This window comes from Salvelinus namaycush, chromosome 10 (genome assembly GCF_016432855.1).
Source record: "Salvelinus namaycush isolate Seneca chromosome 10, SaNama_1.0, whole genome shotgun sequence".
Lineage (NCBI taxonomy): Eukaryota > Metazoa > Chordata > Actinopteri > Salmoniformes > Salmonidae > Salvelinus > Salvelinus namaycush.
Window position 1 is genome coordinate 17,115,103 of NC_052316.1, and position 16,034 is coordinate 17,131,136.

Consider the following 16,034-nt stretch of genomic DNA (forward strand, 5'->3'; position numbering starts at 1 on the left):
TAAATAAATGTAAAATATAAAAATAGAGTAAGGTGGTGTTTTATTTATTTTATTTGTTAGTGTGTTAGATGGTAGGGTATTTGTTCACTTATTTTTTTCAAGCAAAGTATAAGGGAGTTATATACTCCAGTCTAGTAGGTGGCGGTAATGCAACATTTATTGGATGCCAACCACCGTCAAACCTCATCGACGAAGAAAAGCGGATGCGTACAACAGTCAGCAGTCTATTTTTGCACCTAGGTGTGGCGCACAAGCGATTACTCTTTGCTTGATGTCTGGATGTTGATTCGGCCTAATTTCGTAGCAGTATAAATATTTCGTCAACGATTGTAGGCCCACCAGCGTAAAATGCTAGATACAAATGTTAAGCAGAGAAGTTGTCTCAAAAAGCCAAAGTACCCCGCTCTGTCACGGTGTGTCGTCACGAAGCACGCCAGCAGTATAAAACCGTTCCTGTTGACGTAACCCAGTCTCTTCCCTGCCTATGCCCTCGTGAGGTGGGCAGTGTCATATCGTGTGTCTTCGTTTCCAAGCGAATCCACAACCATCCGTCAAAATGGTGAGTTAGCTCGTTAGTTTATTTGGGGGAATAGTGTAATCGTGGTATCTGCTTCTTCTGTATATAACTTTTAAGTATATAGATTGTTGAAACTAGGATGATAGTATGCGATGACTTGGGTTTGGAACAAAATGGCAACATTAAAAAAATAAAAAAAATATCTGGTGAACAAACCTCATCCCGCACAGCAGTGCCGAAACCCAAATTAGAATCGTCCATGTCAAAGAGGCCACCTGTACCTGTCATGCCCTTCCAATTAGGTACTAGCATCTAACTATGTGTCGATGCCATGCCGGCCAGTCTCCTATTGTTCTCTTGGCGGTCGATTGTCGTGTGGCTTGCCGGCCAGTCTCGAATTGTCCTAACTATCTTTTTAGTTACGTTAACGTTATTTGTCCCATATCCAGCGACGTAAACGCTGTCGGTGTTAACGTTAGCCGGTTAACTAACAAGTTATGTTGACCGACGGGCGTAACTAGCTGTACACGTGGCCTTTTCTGCCAGGCTGCGCTGTTTTAGCGCTTGTCTTGATCATAATGGTTGTGATCGAATTGAAGTCTGCTGTTTGCAGTAAAGGAACTGATGTTTTAACGTTATCTAATTAATGCACTACATACTTTGTGCGATTAAATGGCAGGTGTAGTTAGGTAGCTGACGTTTTATATATTTATGTTAACTGCATCGAGGCCTAACGTTACTAGCTACTGTACTTTTGTCAGGTTGCATAGCGTTTTCTAGTCAAATGTCCCATCGTGGGCTCAATGCCATTCTATATGCACCATGATTTACCTCAGTTTGGCAGTTTTTGATTGCCTGGCATTGAAATACAAAAGCATGACGCCAGTTAATAAAGTCCTGTCGGCTAACGGGCGAGCATGCTCATGATTGTTTGCCTGCCAGGTCCCCATTGGCAATTCAATTGCATCAGCATTCAGTGCCTCACATCTGCCATAATGGTACTGTATTGTGCATTCCACAGTTTATAACGAGAATCTGCAGTTATACTTTTGTTTTACCTCCTAGCTACATTATTACAGTATAATATCTTAAGTTCCCAAATCTAGAAGAGTTTGATGTCCTTGTGGAAGGGGGAAAGTACTATGGTGAAACTGTCATGGCTGGTTATACTACTCAGTATTTGGGACTTTTAACAATGTGGAAGGACAAGGGGGACTAGACTAATAAACAATTTTCCTGTAGGTGAACTTTACCGTAGACCAAATCCGTGCCATCATGGACAAGAAGTCCAACATCCGTAACATGTCTGTGATTGCGCACGTCGACCATGGTAAGTCCACCCTGACAGACTCGCTGGTGTCGAAGGCTGGTATCATCGCAGGTTCCCGCGCCGGAGAGACCCGCTTCACCGACACACGAAAAGACGAGCAGGAGCGCTGCATTACCATCAAGTCAACGTGAGTGTTCACTAGCATACTCGTGCACATTTTCCCTGGCTGGCCAGAAGTAGGAGTGAGGCTTCCTACTATTGTAGACTAAGAACACAATTTCCTTCTCTGCAGCGCCATCTCAATGTACTACGAGCTCTCGGAGAACGACATGGCCTTCATCAAGCAGTGCAAAGATGGTGTTGGGTTTCTCATCAACCTGATTGACTCTCCAGGCCACGTTGACTTCTCCTCTGAGGTCACAGCCGCTCTCCGTGTTACTGACGGGGCCCTGGTTGTTGTGGACTGCGTGTCAGGTAAGAAAGCGGACTAGCGCCCTAGTTATGTCTGACACGATTATGCTTTGATTTGTGTAATGGAAAAACATATGGCGTGTTCTATAATTTGTGAACAAGTATTTCTTTATTTTCAGACATGTCATACAGGATGTCATATTGATGCTAGGTTCCGTGATTATGAGGTATATTACAAAAAGGAGGAGCCAGTCAACCAAACAAACCAATCCATTTGTTTTCAACATTTTCCGAACTCACTATCTGCTCTTGTCCTTCCCTGCCCAGGTGTGTGTGTGCAGACCGAGACTGTGCTCAGGCAGGCCATTGCAGAGCGTATCAAGCCTGTGCTGATGATGAACAAGATGGACCGAGCCCTGCTGGAGCTGCAGCTGGAGCCAGAGGATCTGTTCCAGACCTTCCAGCGCATCGTGGAGAATGTGAACGTCATCATCGCCACCTACGGAGAGGATGAGGGTGGTCCCATGGGCTCCATCATGGTAAGCAACTTATTTTGGCTGTGTAGTGCATTGCCAGAAATGGTTTAATATCACTTGTGAAGTTGTCATTACTCCAGTTCTGTTTTGCACCCAATGGCAAAACTGCAGTTTACATGAATATTGAAAGCATTTCTCTGTAAATAGAATACTAGCTGCTTGGTATCAACCCGCCCCACTTAGTGAACAAAAGTGTTGTCAAACTAATGACTTGTGTCACAGATTGACCCAGTCATTGGAACTGTTGGCTTTGGGTCCGGACTTCACGGATGGGCCTTCACCCTGAAGCAGTTTGCTGAGATGTACGTGATGAAGTTTGCCAAGGGTGATGCCCAACTAGGACCAGCAGAGCGCTGCAAGAAGGTGGAGGACATGATGAAGAAGCTGTGGGGTGAAAGGTGAGGACCACTCACTGTCCACCTTGTAATCAGCTGCCACATTTTCCAGAACTGGCTGCTGATTAAGATTGTCTGGTACATGTCAAGTTTGCCGTGTAGTTAAATGCTGAGACTTTCTTCCCCTTCAGGTTTTTTGACCCTGCCACTGGCAAGTTCAGCAAGTCGGCCACCGGACCTGATGGAAAGAAGCTCCCGCGTACCTTTTCTCAGCTCGTGCTGGACCCCATCTTCAAGGTGAGTGGGGACATGACTTTCACGCTGTTTTCAGTTTGGTCAGGTGAAAGACATACCAGAAATGTACCCATCTGACCAGGAAAGCCGTTTAGAGCTTTATGCGTATGAGTGATGACATAAACATTCTTCACTTTGACCTGATTGTCCAGTGATGATAAGCTTCAGTCTGACATGCGTGGTGAAGGCTATAGTTATCTTTCCCCATATGATCTCATCTGTATTTTGTTGTCCACCCATTAAGTTTTACTGCTGTTTCTGTTATAGGTGTTCGATGCCGTCATGAACTTCAAGAAAGAGGAGACGGCCAAGCTGATTGAGAAGCTGGACATCAAGCTGGACAATGAGGACAAGGAGAAGGAGGGCAAGCCCCTGCTGAAGGCTGTGATGCGTCGCTGGCTGCCCGCCGGAGAGGCCCTGCTCCAGATGATCACCATCCACCTGCCCTCCCCCGTCACGGCCCAGAAGTACCGCTGTGAGCTGCTTTATGAAGGACCTGGTGACGATGAAGCTGCCATGGGTAAGACTACTGCCTCGGTCTCGTTTCCATCATCTGGAAACATGGAGGGTACTGTATACCGGTCTGTTAACCCAGCTGTTTCATCTTAGGTATCAAGAACTGTGACCCCAAGGCTCCTTTGATGATGTACATCTCCAAGATGGTGCCCACCACCGACAAGGGTCGCTTCTACGCCTTCGGCCGTGTCTTCTCCGGCTGCGTGTCCTCTGGCCAGAAGGTGCGCATTATGGGACCAAACTTCACCCCTGGAAAGAAGGAGGACCTCTACCTCAAACCAATTCAGAGGTTGGTACACTCAAAAGCAACACTTCAAATGACCATACTTTGTTGTTTGTCTTGCGCAATCTATGGAGGACCTGTAAGTCATTTGTGACCATGCAGTGAGACCAAGGCGCATTCAAGACTAACATCGTAGATGCTGTATAAAGTCTTGCCCAGTATTGATCTGTTGCCTGACTTTCCTGTTCCTCATTAGGACCATTCTGATGATGGGACGTTACATTGAGCCTATCGAGGACGTGCCATGCGGGAACATTGTTGGTCTGGTTGGAGTGGACCAGTACCTGGTGAAGACCGGGACCATCACTACCTTCGAGCAGGCCCACAACATGAGGGTGATGAAGTTCAGCGTCAGCCCTGTGGTGAGAGTGGCTGTCGAGGCCAAGAACCCTGCTGACCTGCCCAAGCTGGTGGAGGGCCTGAAGCGTCTGGCCAAGTCTGACCCTATGGTGCAGTGTATCATCGAGGAGTCTGGGGAGCACATCATCGCTGGAGCCGGCGAGCTGCATCTGGAGATCTGCCTGAAGGATCTGGAGGAGGACCATGCCTGCATTCCACTGAAGGTACACTAGTCCTCATGCCTCTTTACATGATCCCTTTTACAATGGTGTCACGGTATAGGCAGTGTTTAATAAACACCCCTCTCCCCCTCAGAAATCAGACCCGGTGGTTTCCTACAGGGAGACTGTGTCCGAGGAGTCTGACCAGATGTGCCTATCCAAGTCCCCAAACAAACACAACCGCCTGTACATGAAGGCCCGTCCCTTCCCTGACGGCCTGGCTGAGGACATCGAGAAGGGCGACGTCAGCGCCAGACAGGAGCTGAAGATCCGTGCCCGTTTCCTGGCCGACAAGTACGAGTGGGATGTGTCTGAGGCCCGTAAGATCTGGTGCTTCGGCCCTGATGGTACCGGCCCCAACCTGCTGATGGACGTGACCAAGGGAGTCCAGTACCTGAACGAGATCAAGGACAGCGTGGTGGCCGGCTTCCAGTGGGCCGTCAAGGAGGTGAGCAAGATTTATGGATGTAGTTTTTCCTCAGGCAGAATTTGTCGGTGACTTTAAACCAGCATGCCAACTTTCAAAGATGCAGCATTATATTGTGTTGAGGAAAACAACAAGGGTAGTTTTCAAAGTGAGGATGTTGATTTGTCATGTAACCTAAAGTACTTGATTCAATACCTTAAATATTGTTTTCAGGGTGCCCTGTGTGAAGAAAACATGCGTGCTGTCCGCTTTGACGTCCACGACGTGACCCTACACACAGATGCTATCCACCGTGGTGGTGGTCAGATCATTCCCACAGCCCGCCGAGTGCTGTATGCCTGCCAGCTTACAGCCCAGCCAAGACTCATGGAGCCTGTCTACCTGGTGGAGATTCAGGTAGGCTTACAATTCACAATGCCTGTTGAATGTTTAATTTCAATAAGGACAAGGTCTATGATGAGAAATCATGCACCACGCTGAACAAGTGATGGATAAACCCATAAACCACTATCTGAGACCTGAATGTACAAATGAGCTTGCAACTAGAGGCTAATGGAAGTTGACTAGAAAATGCTACAATTCTAGAAGCTTTAACTGCACAGCTTTTGCATGCATACCTGTTGGCATTAACCATAGTTTTCAATGTTAACCTCGCTTCTCCCTGCAGTGTCCTGAGCAGGTGGTAGGAGGCATCTACGGTGTGTTGAACCGGAAGCGCGGTCACGTGTTCGAGGAGTCCCAGGTCATGGGGACCCCCATGTTCATCGTCAAGGCTTACCTACCTGTCAATGAGTCTTTCGGTGAGGGACTCGCCAACTGCTGTCCACTTTGCCCTTCTTCCCATATGCATTTACCAGGGCTATATGATTCTGTTGTAGTAAGTCTGCAGCCCTTCTGTATGTGTAAAACCTCGTATGCTAATACCCGTGTTCTTTCTCCAGGTTTCACAGCTGACCTGCGTTCCAACACTGGTGGCCAGGCCTTCCCCCAGTGTGTGTTTGACCACTGGCAGATCCTCCAGGGAGATCCCCAGGACTCTACCACCAAAATCTCTCAGATTGTGGCTGACACCCGTAAACGTAAGGGGCTCAAGGAGGGCATTCCTGCATTGGACAACTACCTGGACAAATTGTAAAAGGCTACTCTCTCATTCCCCTGCCTCCCCCCCTCCAATACTGAGGGACAGGACTGTACAGATCACCATGAGCACTAACATTTGCCAAAAGAAAAGTCAAGACTTTATGAATTGTAAACCATAAAATAAATAAAAAATGGAAAATAAAAACTTGTGGTTGGGCCTTCATTGGGAAAGGGTGGGGGAAGTTCGTCCTGACCGGTAACAAGCCAGTGAAAACAGCTGGTTCAATATTAACGTTTCCTATACTAGTTTGCTTATTTTATTGGACTTTGTTCATACAGCATGCTGTCCCTCATTTCATATTTGAAGTGGTTCTGAAAATGCTTAACACAGCTTTGTCCATCTTTAAAGCCTGTTAGTGGACCTGGCATCCTTAACTTGCTTTGGCAAACCCATTATATTGTGACAGACTAGTTTAATCTGAACATTTTATTTACAATGTACATTAGCCAGACTTGTTTTTAATTTGAGATTGCATTGTTTGGTACCATTTTATGGGCACCTCAGGCAATTGCCTCCTGCCACGCAGGCGGTATACCTAGACAAGAAAAGTTTACCAACGTGTTGCATTTCGCAAGCATGCAATTGAGTATGTACAAATTTCTCTAACTTGCATGAAAAATGAAAGCAAACATGCCTTCCTGGCACCATGGCTCCACAGAATGGCATCCAAAACAAGACACTTGCTTACTTTACTATTTACAGGTCTAGGCAAACTGTAAAGCAGTGGTAATTTCAGTTCACCATTAAATCAGACAATTCATTTGTCAATTCCAATTTTGGTTCATTATACTGGTAGAGTAACATGTTTGACTCATTGATTCACCAGGTAGGCCAACAGTTCCTGAAATGTATTGAATTTCAACAATTTATTTCAGGGATTACTCAATTCTATAATATAGTAAACTTGCAGGCAGGGTTTAATTGTCAGTTTCCTGTCAAAGTGCATCAGTGCAACTATATAATAATTATCAATTGTCAAAGGAATTCAATGTCTGCGCTTTTTCACAATTCTACACCCAGCCATTGGAAGAGGTTAAGATTAAACCTAGCAACCATTTGGGGACTTCTTTCATTGAGGTATGGGTGGACTTTTTTGTTGCAGATTTCTTATCTGTTACCTGACAGATACATTATTTCAAAGACATACTTATGCTTCAGATAAATGTCCACATCAGTCTAGACTGGAAAGATGGACACTAAAGCAGCATTTCCCAACTTGAGTATCCCTAACACATTTGTTGTAGCCCTGGACAAAAACTCAACTCAGGGCTTGATAAGTTGAATCAGGTGTGCTTATCCAGGGCTACAAAAGTGTGCTTATTGGTGGAAAAACTGAACTAAAGTCCACTTCCATTCAATACTGTATGCACAAAGATCCAACATGAATATCAGAAGTTTGTAACAACCAGGTCCTGGTTAGATTTACCATGTCGGCTGAGTTTACACAATTCTGATATTTTCCACTAATTGCTCTTTTGAACAATCACGTCAATCTTTTGCAACGATGACCTGATTGTCAAAAGACCAATTAGTGGAATAAAATCTAGAATTAGTCTGCCTGTGTAACCAGCTTTAGAGGACAACCCTTTGAAGTGTGGTAGTAGTAAAGACTAATGAGGAATAGAGGAGCTGTACTATTGCCTGAAGTATTACTTTGCACTATATGGGCAATAAGGTGTCATTTGGGACCCACATATAGCCAGTCCTTGGTTGGGAGGTCAGAGGAGATTCATTATGTGTAGAAGATGACCTCAGGGATCTGTCCGTCCTCTACTGAAGTGCCGTTGTTGTTTCCTGCAGCATAGCAGAAGGTGAAGCAGGTCTTGGTGCCGGTGGCAGGGGCTTCGTGGGTCACTTTACGCATTCCTTTGGTGCCATAGTGCGAGTCTGGTCCCTGAAAGACATGGATAATTGTGGTGTAGCTGTATGCTTACTTATGGTATTCAATATGTACTTCAAATCTGAGCGGTTACAATGTACAGCATTTTTTGTATAAAAAAAAAAGTTATGTAAATGGTGGTGGATGAAATTATCATCTTCTGTTGTACCTTGAGGGTGGCACACGCGATGTAGTTGACACTGGGCAGGATCTCCACTGGTTCCTTAAACATGACCCGGAATGTGTTGGAGGAACCGTCGCAGCTGAAGCCTGTGTCGTTCTGACCCAGGACAGTGTTGCTGTCTGTGTGAATGACCTTGAAGAGGGAGACCAACGGTCAGTCTTCACTTTTACCTTTATATAACCAGGTAAATCATAACAAATGATCTTTTACAGTAACATTAACTACCCAAGTATGCTTTCTACGCAGCACTCACTGTAACTAATATATGTTATTCCTCTTTACCTGTATATTGACTTGGTAGTCTGTAGGACCATGTATCGAACCATAGAGGCCAAATCCAACCACAAATATCCTCCGATTCACTGAAAACCTAGCAGAGGCAGAAAAGGATATAGAAGGTAAACCTTTACTGAATTGAGATACTTTGTATGCCGTGCTCGACTTGGTCTGAAATAGGGGCCGGTACTCAATTTGGGTGTTGGTACTGTTTTTATTTAGGTGCAGGAGCTCCACAATACTTTTGAGCTAATATTCTAAAAGAGGAACAGGAGCTCAAACAGTAGAACATTTGAGGTGCCGGTACTCAGCTCCGATGAGCTCCTGCCCAAGTCAGCCACTGTCTGTATGTAGTCATTGGTGTTTGTGTACTAACCGGATGCAGTCACTGGTCCCACTGTAGCCCCAGCGGCTCTCCACCTGTCCGAAGCGTGTGATGCTGCACTCCTTCCCCCGCAGGCAGCAGCGAGGCCGGTCGATGAACTCCACGTGAGGCTTGGGGTTCACCGTGAAGTGAAGGAACAGGCTCACCACCTCCTGGTCACTAAGAATACCAGACTGGGCTGGACCTATCAAGTAGAAATACAGGCATATATACGTACACACACACAAAATACTCAAATCCCAATATGGAAAAGTGACTAAATTTCCCGGTTCGGTTTAGCTCGTCTCCACTGGGTCTGGTTGCCAAGTATGTGGCTACTGAATGGTTAGTGCCTTTCATAGCATGTAACTTTGTTGTCAATAGACAGATGGTGTCAGGACGTAAGATAGAAAATAACCACAGTGGTGTGAGCTACCTGCAGCAAATTCCTCGATGGTCATGAGAGGGAAGCGGATAAGGACCAGGGCTTTGCCCAGCACTTTGCGCTTGTTCTCCGGAGTGGGCTGGTACTGCTGCCTCTGGGTCTCTGCCTCTGCCCAGCGTACCGCAGCCCCAAACAGACGTACCTCCCGCACCCCCAGAGTGTCCCTCTCCAGCACCGCCACCAGTGTGTCTACAGGAGACAAGATCTCACATCATGCTCAGAACGTGTCCTTTGTCTGAAGACAATCCCCTATGCCCCTTTCCTTATTGTGTGAGACAGACAGACAGACAGACAGACAGACAGACAGACAGACAGACAGAGGCAGCATAATTTACTTTACCTAGATCAATATCAGTGAAGCCCTCGGCAGCGAGTGCATCCACAGTGTTCTTGTCGATGTTCTCCAGACAGAGGCTGGCCAGCTGAGGTTCGTCAAAGAGCCGCGCCTGAAACAAACAACCAGTGTTAGCAAACAGCTGGCAGCGATCATACTGTGATCAACCGCTTGCTCTATTCTAATATCCATACCTAGCAACAAGCTAGAAATACTGGGTTTTCAGTCTTATCATTTGTAAAAACCATGTTATTACATCGTCTGCATTTCCAATGACACCCTATACATCCTAGCCTATGGGGCGATTCCATGAAAGCATACCTCCCTTTTTTAGAGCACACTATATTAGCAGTATAATGACACCAAGGTGTTGTCTGTATCATGTAAGGTTCATTGATCATTGGGTCTTACAGGGGACATGTACAGAACCAGTCAAAAGGTTGGACACCTACTCATTCAAGGGTTCTTTATTTTTACTATTTTCTACATTGTAGAATAATAGTGAAGACATCAAAACTATGAAATCATGTAGTAACCAAAAAAAGTGTTAAATCAAAATATGTTTTATTTGAGATTATTTTAAGTAGCCACCCTTTGCCTTGACAGCTTTGCATACTCTTGGCATTTTCTCAACCAGCTTCACCTGGAATGATTTTCAAACAATCTTGAAGGGGTTCCCATATATGCTAAGCACTTGTTGGCTGCTTATCCTTCACTCTGCGGTCCAACTCATGGGTTGAGGTCAGGTGATTGTGGAGGCCAGGTCATCTGATGCAGCACTCCATCACTCTCCTTCTTGGTAAAACAGCCCTTACACAGTCTGGAGGTGTGTTTTGGGTCATTGTCCTGTTGAAAAACAAATTATCTTCCCACTAAGCGCAAACCAGATGGGATGGTGTATCGCTGCAGAATGCTGTGGTAGCCATGCTGGTTAAGTGTGCCTTGAATTCTAAATAAATCACAGTGTCACCAGCAAAGCACCCCCATACCATCTCCATGCTTCACGGTGGGAACCACACATGCTGAGATTATCCGTTCACCAAAAATCGCAAATTTGGGCTCATCAGACCAAAGGACAGAACATTCCACTGGTCTAATGTCCATTGCTCGTGTTTCTTGGCCAAAGCAAGTTTCTTTATCTTATTGTTGTCCTTTAGTAGTGGTTTCTTTGCAGCAATTTGACCATGAAGGCCTAATTCACGGTCTCTGAACAGTTGAGATGTGTCTGTTACTTGAACTCTGTGAAGCATTTATTTGGGGTGCAATTTCTTAGGCTGGTAACTAATGAACTTATCCTCTGCAGCAGAGGTAACTCTGGGTCTTCCATTCCTATGGCGGTCCTCATGAGAGCCAGTTTCATCATAGCGCCTGATGGTTTTTGCGACTGCACTTGAAGAAATGTTCAAAGTTCTTGAAATTTTCCCGATAGACTGACCTTCCTGTCTTAAAGTAATGGACTGTCGTTCTCTTTGCTTATTTGAGCTGTTCTTGCCATAATATGAACTTGGTCTTTTACCAAACAGGGCTATCTTCTGTATACCACCCCTACCTTGTCACAACACAACGGATTGGCTTAAGAAGGAAACAAATTCCACAAATTAACAAGGCACACCTGTTAAATGAAATGCATTCCAGGTGACTACCTCATGAAGCTGGTTAAGAGAATGCCAATAGTGAATGCCAATAGAATGCCAAAAATGTCAAGGCAAAGGGTGGCTTGGTATACAAATCCCAAAAGAAAGAAATGATCTCACTCCAATATATTTTTATAGAATGTTATCAAAAATAGATAAGATCTTGCTACCATGGAAAGGAAAATACCTGTCTATTTGTGGAAAAATCACCCTGATTAACTCTTTAGTCATATCACAGTTTACCTATTTGCTCATGGTTTTGCCTACACCTAGTGACCTGCTTTTTAAATTATATGAACAAAAAATATTTTATTTGGAATGGCAAGCCAGACAAAATTAAAAGGGCCTATTTATATAACGAATATGAATTCGGAGAGCAGAAATGATTAAATATTAAAGCATTAGACCTCTCACTAAAGGCATCAGTCATACAAAAGTTATACTTAAATCCAAACTGGTTCTCGAGTAAATTGGTAGGAATGTCTCATCCCATGTTCAAGAATGCCCTTTTTCCCTTTATTCAGATTACAACTGCTCACTTTCAGTTGTTTGAAAAGGAAATAATCTCCAAAATATCATTATTTTTTAAACAAGCCTTAGAAAGTTGGTTGCAATTTCAGTTTAATCCACATGAAAAGAAAGAACAAATATTATGGTTAAACTCAAATATTTTTTTAATGATATAAATAGGACTGGTGGAGTTGTCAGACATGCAAATAACACAGACATATGGAAATGTCTGCTCTACCCAAAATTACAACCAACTAATTGCAGCATTACCACAAAAATGGAAGAGGCAATTAGAAGGGGAAAAAAGTAAGGAACTTGTATGTCGGCCCTGCATTAAAGACCATAAATTGTTAAAGAAAAGTGTAATAAATAAAAACATATCAATTTCATTTAATAAGGACCAAAAAACTGACAGCTGTGCCATATAAATTGCAAAATAGTTGGGAAGAGATTTTTGATGTACCCATTCCATGGCACATGGTTTATGAACTGATACGCAAAACAACGCCGGATTCAACATTTTTCCATTTAAATTACTATACAAAATTCTTGCAACCAATAGAATGTTATATATATGGGGGATACAATATTCCCAGCTCTGCAGATTTTGCTGTGAGGAGGCAGTCATTAGATCATTTAGTTTGGTATTGTCCATATGTAGCTCGTTTTTGGTTACAGGTCCAGGAATGGCTGAAGAAATGCAACTTTTGCCTAGAACTAACGCTGCAGATAGCAATACTGGGTGATTTGAAAAGCCATAGTCAATCAATCAATAATATAATTATTATTTTAGCAAAAATGTTTCTTTAATTTACAATCTGTCGAAGCTATGAAAATAGAAAGGTTCAGTACTTTTGTGAAGCATCACAGCACAGTTGAAAAATATATGGCAAATAGAAATCCAAAATGGATGGTGTTAAGAGATAGATGGGAAGGGTTGAATGGAGCTGAAGGGTGGGATTAATAACAAGATAACCAATGTAAAACATACGGGGTCTGTAAAATGTATATAGGTTCAGAAATTTTGTGAAATAGCACAGTTACAAATAGAAATCAAACTGGATGGACATCAGAAATGGAGGAAGTTATGACTATTGTAAAATAGATTGTCTGTAAAATGTATAAACTGAAGGTAGAAGCCTAAGTGTTATTGTTTATTAGTTTACTCCAATTGGGGGAAGGGTGGTAGGGTTTGCGGGAAATAATAATGGTATATTCTACAAAAAGTATGTATATCTATATATCTATACCCAAAAACTATATGGGGGATTGGAAATTATGCAGACAATTACATTGATGGAAGCAACAATCTTTCCGCAATATTAAGCCGATCCACCCCTATAATTTTTCAAAAAATGTTAAGGCAAAGGGTGGCTACTTTGAAGAATCTCAAATATAAAATATATTTTGAGACATTTTTTGGGTAACTACATGATTCCATAGTTTTGATGCCTTCACCATTATTCTACAATGTAGAAAATAGTTTAAAATAAAGAAAAACCCTGCAATGAGTAGGTGTGTCCAAAAAGTGCCTAAAATTGCCACTTTCATCATGATTTTCAAAGAAAAGTGTGGTTGTGTTACAAATGTAAAAAGCATATTAAACATTCTTCCTCCCAATTAAGTTTATATGTGAGAATTGCCTGAACAATCTAATTCACAACAAATATTATTGGGCCATGCTGGCATGGAATCGCTCGATGACAACCTATTTCCCATGTCACTGTATAGGGAAATAGAGATATTCATTTGAGATTTGGCCATACATTACAAGCAGCAGTGCAACAGTGAGCTAGCTAGCTACCTGAGTGAGCAACATGAAGGCATTGTCAGCACGTAGATTCTTCTTGAGGAACTCCACACAGTGGGCCTCTAGGGCCGGCACTGCATACTTCTTGGCTGTGTACAGTGTGGTCATCACAGTCTCGGGTCCTATCTGCACCTCATCTGAGTACAGGAACCTGGATTTGCAACAGTTTGGACAGTCAGACAACCCATACATACCTCGTAGTGTAGTTACGGTACCAATCTGAAGACATTAAAATGTCAATACTATTTTATGTATGTTAATTTAAAAAAGGCATTTTCACTACATTTAGAATTTAACCTTGAAGACAGAAACAGACCCCCTAAATTGGCTCATTCTTAAGGACATCAAAAGGATTAAACTGGGTAGTTGCTACTTTACAGTCAAATGGGTGTGCCAGACATGTCTTCTCTATAATCTTACTTGAGCAGGGCAAGGAATGCAGCCGGCTCCACGTCAGGCAGCTCGATCTCAGTAGAGGTGGTGGCCATACCGCCATTGAACATGGCATCGAATACTGCACTTCCTACGGCAAGGGCAAATCTGCCGAGGAAAAGGGGGTCGTGTTTATTAGGAGGGATATATCAATGTATTGGATAATTTGTGTTTATAACTGTAGTCTTCCTGGTCAGTCGTTAGCCCAGGAGGTGCATTAATATACGTACCCTCCACAATGATTTACCAACATACAATGGTCATGCGCATATCATGGATATATCACTACAAACAGACGAAGACTAGCCTACACTCGACCTCACCCACTATAGCACAACGGTCATCCTCAGCACTGCAGAACATTTATATTGGGGCATGTATTCTACTATGTAGGCTACTGGCGGTGATTCGAATACATAAGCATGAATAGGCAAAGATTTAATGATTTGTAAACAAGCAAATATGAAATACGCATACTTTAACAATCATGCATCGCTTACCTGTGTGCTGGTATCCGCTGCACTCCCATTCCCTTCCCCACCAGAAAATGCACGTCACTCAGCACCTCGTTGTTGAACAGAAACGCAAACCTTTCTTTCACGGTGTTTTTTGTGGCCTGCCAGTTGTACACTGGCTCCCGATAAACCAATACGGCCGCAGATGCAGGGCTACTGGGAAGTGAGGATGGAATGTTCGGGGACTCCACGGAGGATGCTGTCATGTTTGTCGCAGCTCCTCCTGCGACTGTCGGTGCCCGGGCAGCCGTGGCACTCTGACCCGCTGACTGTGGCGTAGTGTGTTGCCTATTCGGGGAATGCTCTACTCTGACATCGGTGCCACCGCCACGGTCAGGGCCTGGTTGAGGGTTTGAGTGTCCCGCTGTCCGTGGTGCCCCTCCAGTTGCACCCGCTGACCCCTCGTTTGTAGCGGGCGAGGAATGGGCGTTGTTGCTCGGCTGAGCATTACCCAGCGGTCCGGGACTGGAGAAATTGAGACATGGAGCTCTGCTATTGCTCTCCTCCTCCGCAGCCATTTTGGATGGAGAACACTGCAGGGTTTGCTGCTGAGATAAACAAGCACAACAGCGCATACCCAGAAACACAGGCGGAATGAGTGAACCTCACATGAGGCTGGAGACTGAGGACGAAGGTGGCCTAAATTGTCTGGACACTCAATAGCAGCCAATAATACCAAAGGCTGCATATGTATCATAGTGTCATCATATTAATTTGCTATAGTTTATTAGACAAATAAACATCAATGAGGTTATGATGAGCTATTATATCCCCCAACCATGGAGCTAGTATTTATTAATTCAAAACTGCAGGCTTACTTATTTGATGCACTGGTATACAAATATGGAATAATGTAGGCCTACATACATGATTCATGTTACTTAGACCTAGCAGATAAATATGCATTCAGTTCAAATTGAATTAAAATTATTCTCCTCTCCGTTGATAAGGCCTAGTCGATATATTTTCTTTCTGAATTCAGACATTTTAAGCTATGTTTTGTATTAGCCTACCTGTTATCAACTTCTACAAATACATGCCATCAATCTTACATTCTTCATAGAGACTGTCTATATCTAAGTTTCCAAATGTGCACGTTTGAACTACTGTTCTAAACAGTATAGGATATATGATTTTACTTGCCCAATATAATGAGATGGGATAGGCTATTGATGTTTATTTGGGACAAAGTAAAACTAATCACAGAGATCTTATGTCCAATTACTTATAACTGATGATGATTAGCCTCGAAGAAAAACAATCTCCCAGGGATAGGCTGAATAGTATTGTTGTAATATCACTTTAGAACCAAGAGTACATTATCAAAACACATGCCAAAATGAGAGCAGAAATATGAACCA

The 16,034-nt window shown here is 43.5% G+C and overlaps 2 protein-coding genes and 1 non-coding gene across 4 annotated transcripts; 2 read left to right on the forward strand and 1 right to left on the reverse strand.

The window, feature by feature from the left end:
* Positions 1 to 440: 440 nt before the first annotated feature.
* On the forward strand, positions 441 to 6,434 carry LOC120054773 (elongation factor 2). 2 transcript variants are annotated; one of them, XM_039002385.1, is made up of 13 exons: positions 441 to 559; positions 1,760 to 1,974; positions 2,080 to 2,261; positions 2,526 to 2,737; positions 2,957 to 3,132; positions 3,261 to 3,366; positions 3,631 to 3,883; positions 3,973 to 4,168; positions 4,359 to 4,725; positions 4,817 to 5,170; positions 5,363 to 5,545; positions 5,817 to 5,949; positions 6,091 to 6,434. In XM_039002385.1, exons 1-13 carry the CDS (start codon positions 557 to 559, stop codon positions 6,282 to 6,284), a joined length of 2,574 nt encoding a protein of 857 aa, XP_038858313.1. In that variant the 5' UTR covers positions 441 to 556; the 3' UTR covers positions 6,285 to 6,434. The 2 variants fall into 2 exon arrangements, with proteins under 2 accessions (XP_038858313.1, XP_038858314.1); XM_039002386.1 differs by lacking the exons at positions 441 to 559; positions 1,760 to 1,974 and adding an exon at positions 2,378 to 2,425 and having other exon boundaries at positions 2,172 to 2,261.
* Positions 3,472 to 3,538, forward strand: LOC120055223. The gene has a single exon (XR_005477677.1). It is a non-coding gene; the product is annotated as a small nucleolar RNA SNORD37 (small nucleolar RNA).
* Positions 6,435 to 6,456: 22 nt separating the features above from the next.
* btbd2a (BTB (POZ) domain containing 2a) lies at positions 6,457 to 15,248 on the reverse strand. The gene is made up of 9 exons (XM_039002388.1): positions 14,659 to 15,248; positions 14,147 to 14,266; positions 13,721 to 13,877; positions 9,779 to 9,884; positions 9,430 to 9,627; positions 9,006 to 9,198; positions 8,636 to 8,723; positions 8,339 to 8,485; positions 6,457 to 8,184 (listed from the first exon to the last, which is right to left on the reverse strand). The coding sequence occupies exons 1-9, from the start codon at positions 15,246 to 15,248 to the stop codon at positions 8,023 to 8,025; spliced, it is 1,761 nt and encodes a 586-aa protein (XP_038858316.1). The 3' UTR covers positions 6,457 to 8,022.
* Between the last annotated feature and the right edge of the window lie 786 nt (positions 15,249 to 16,034).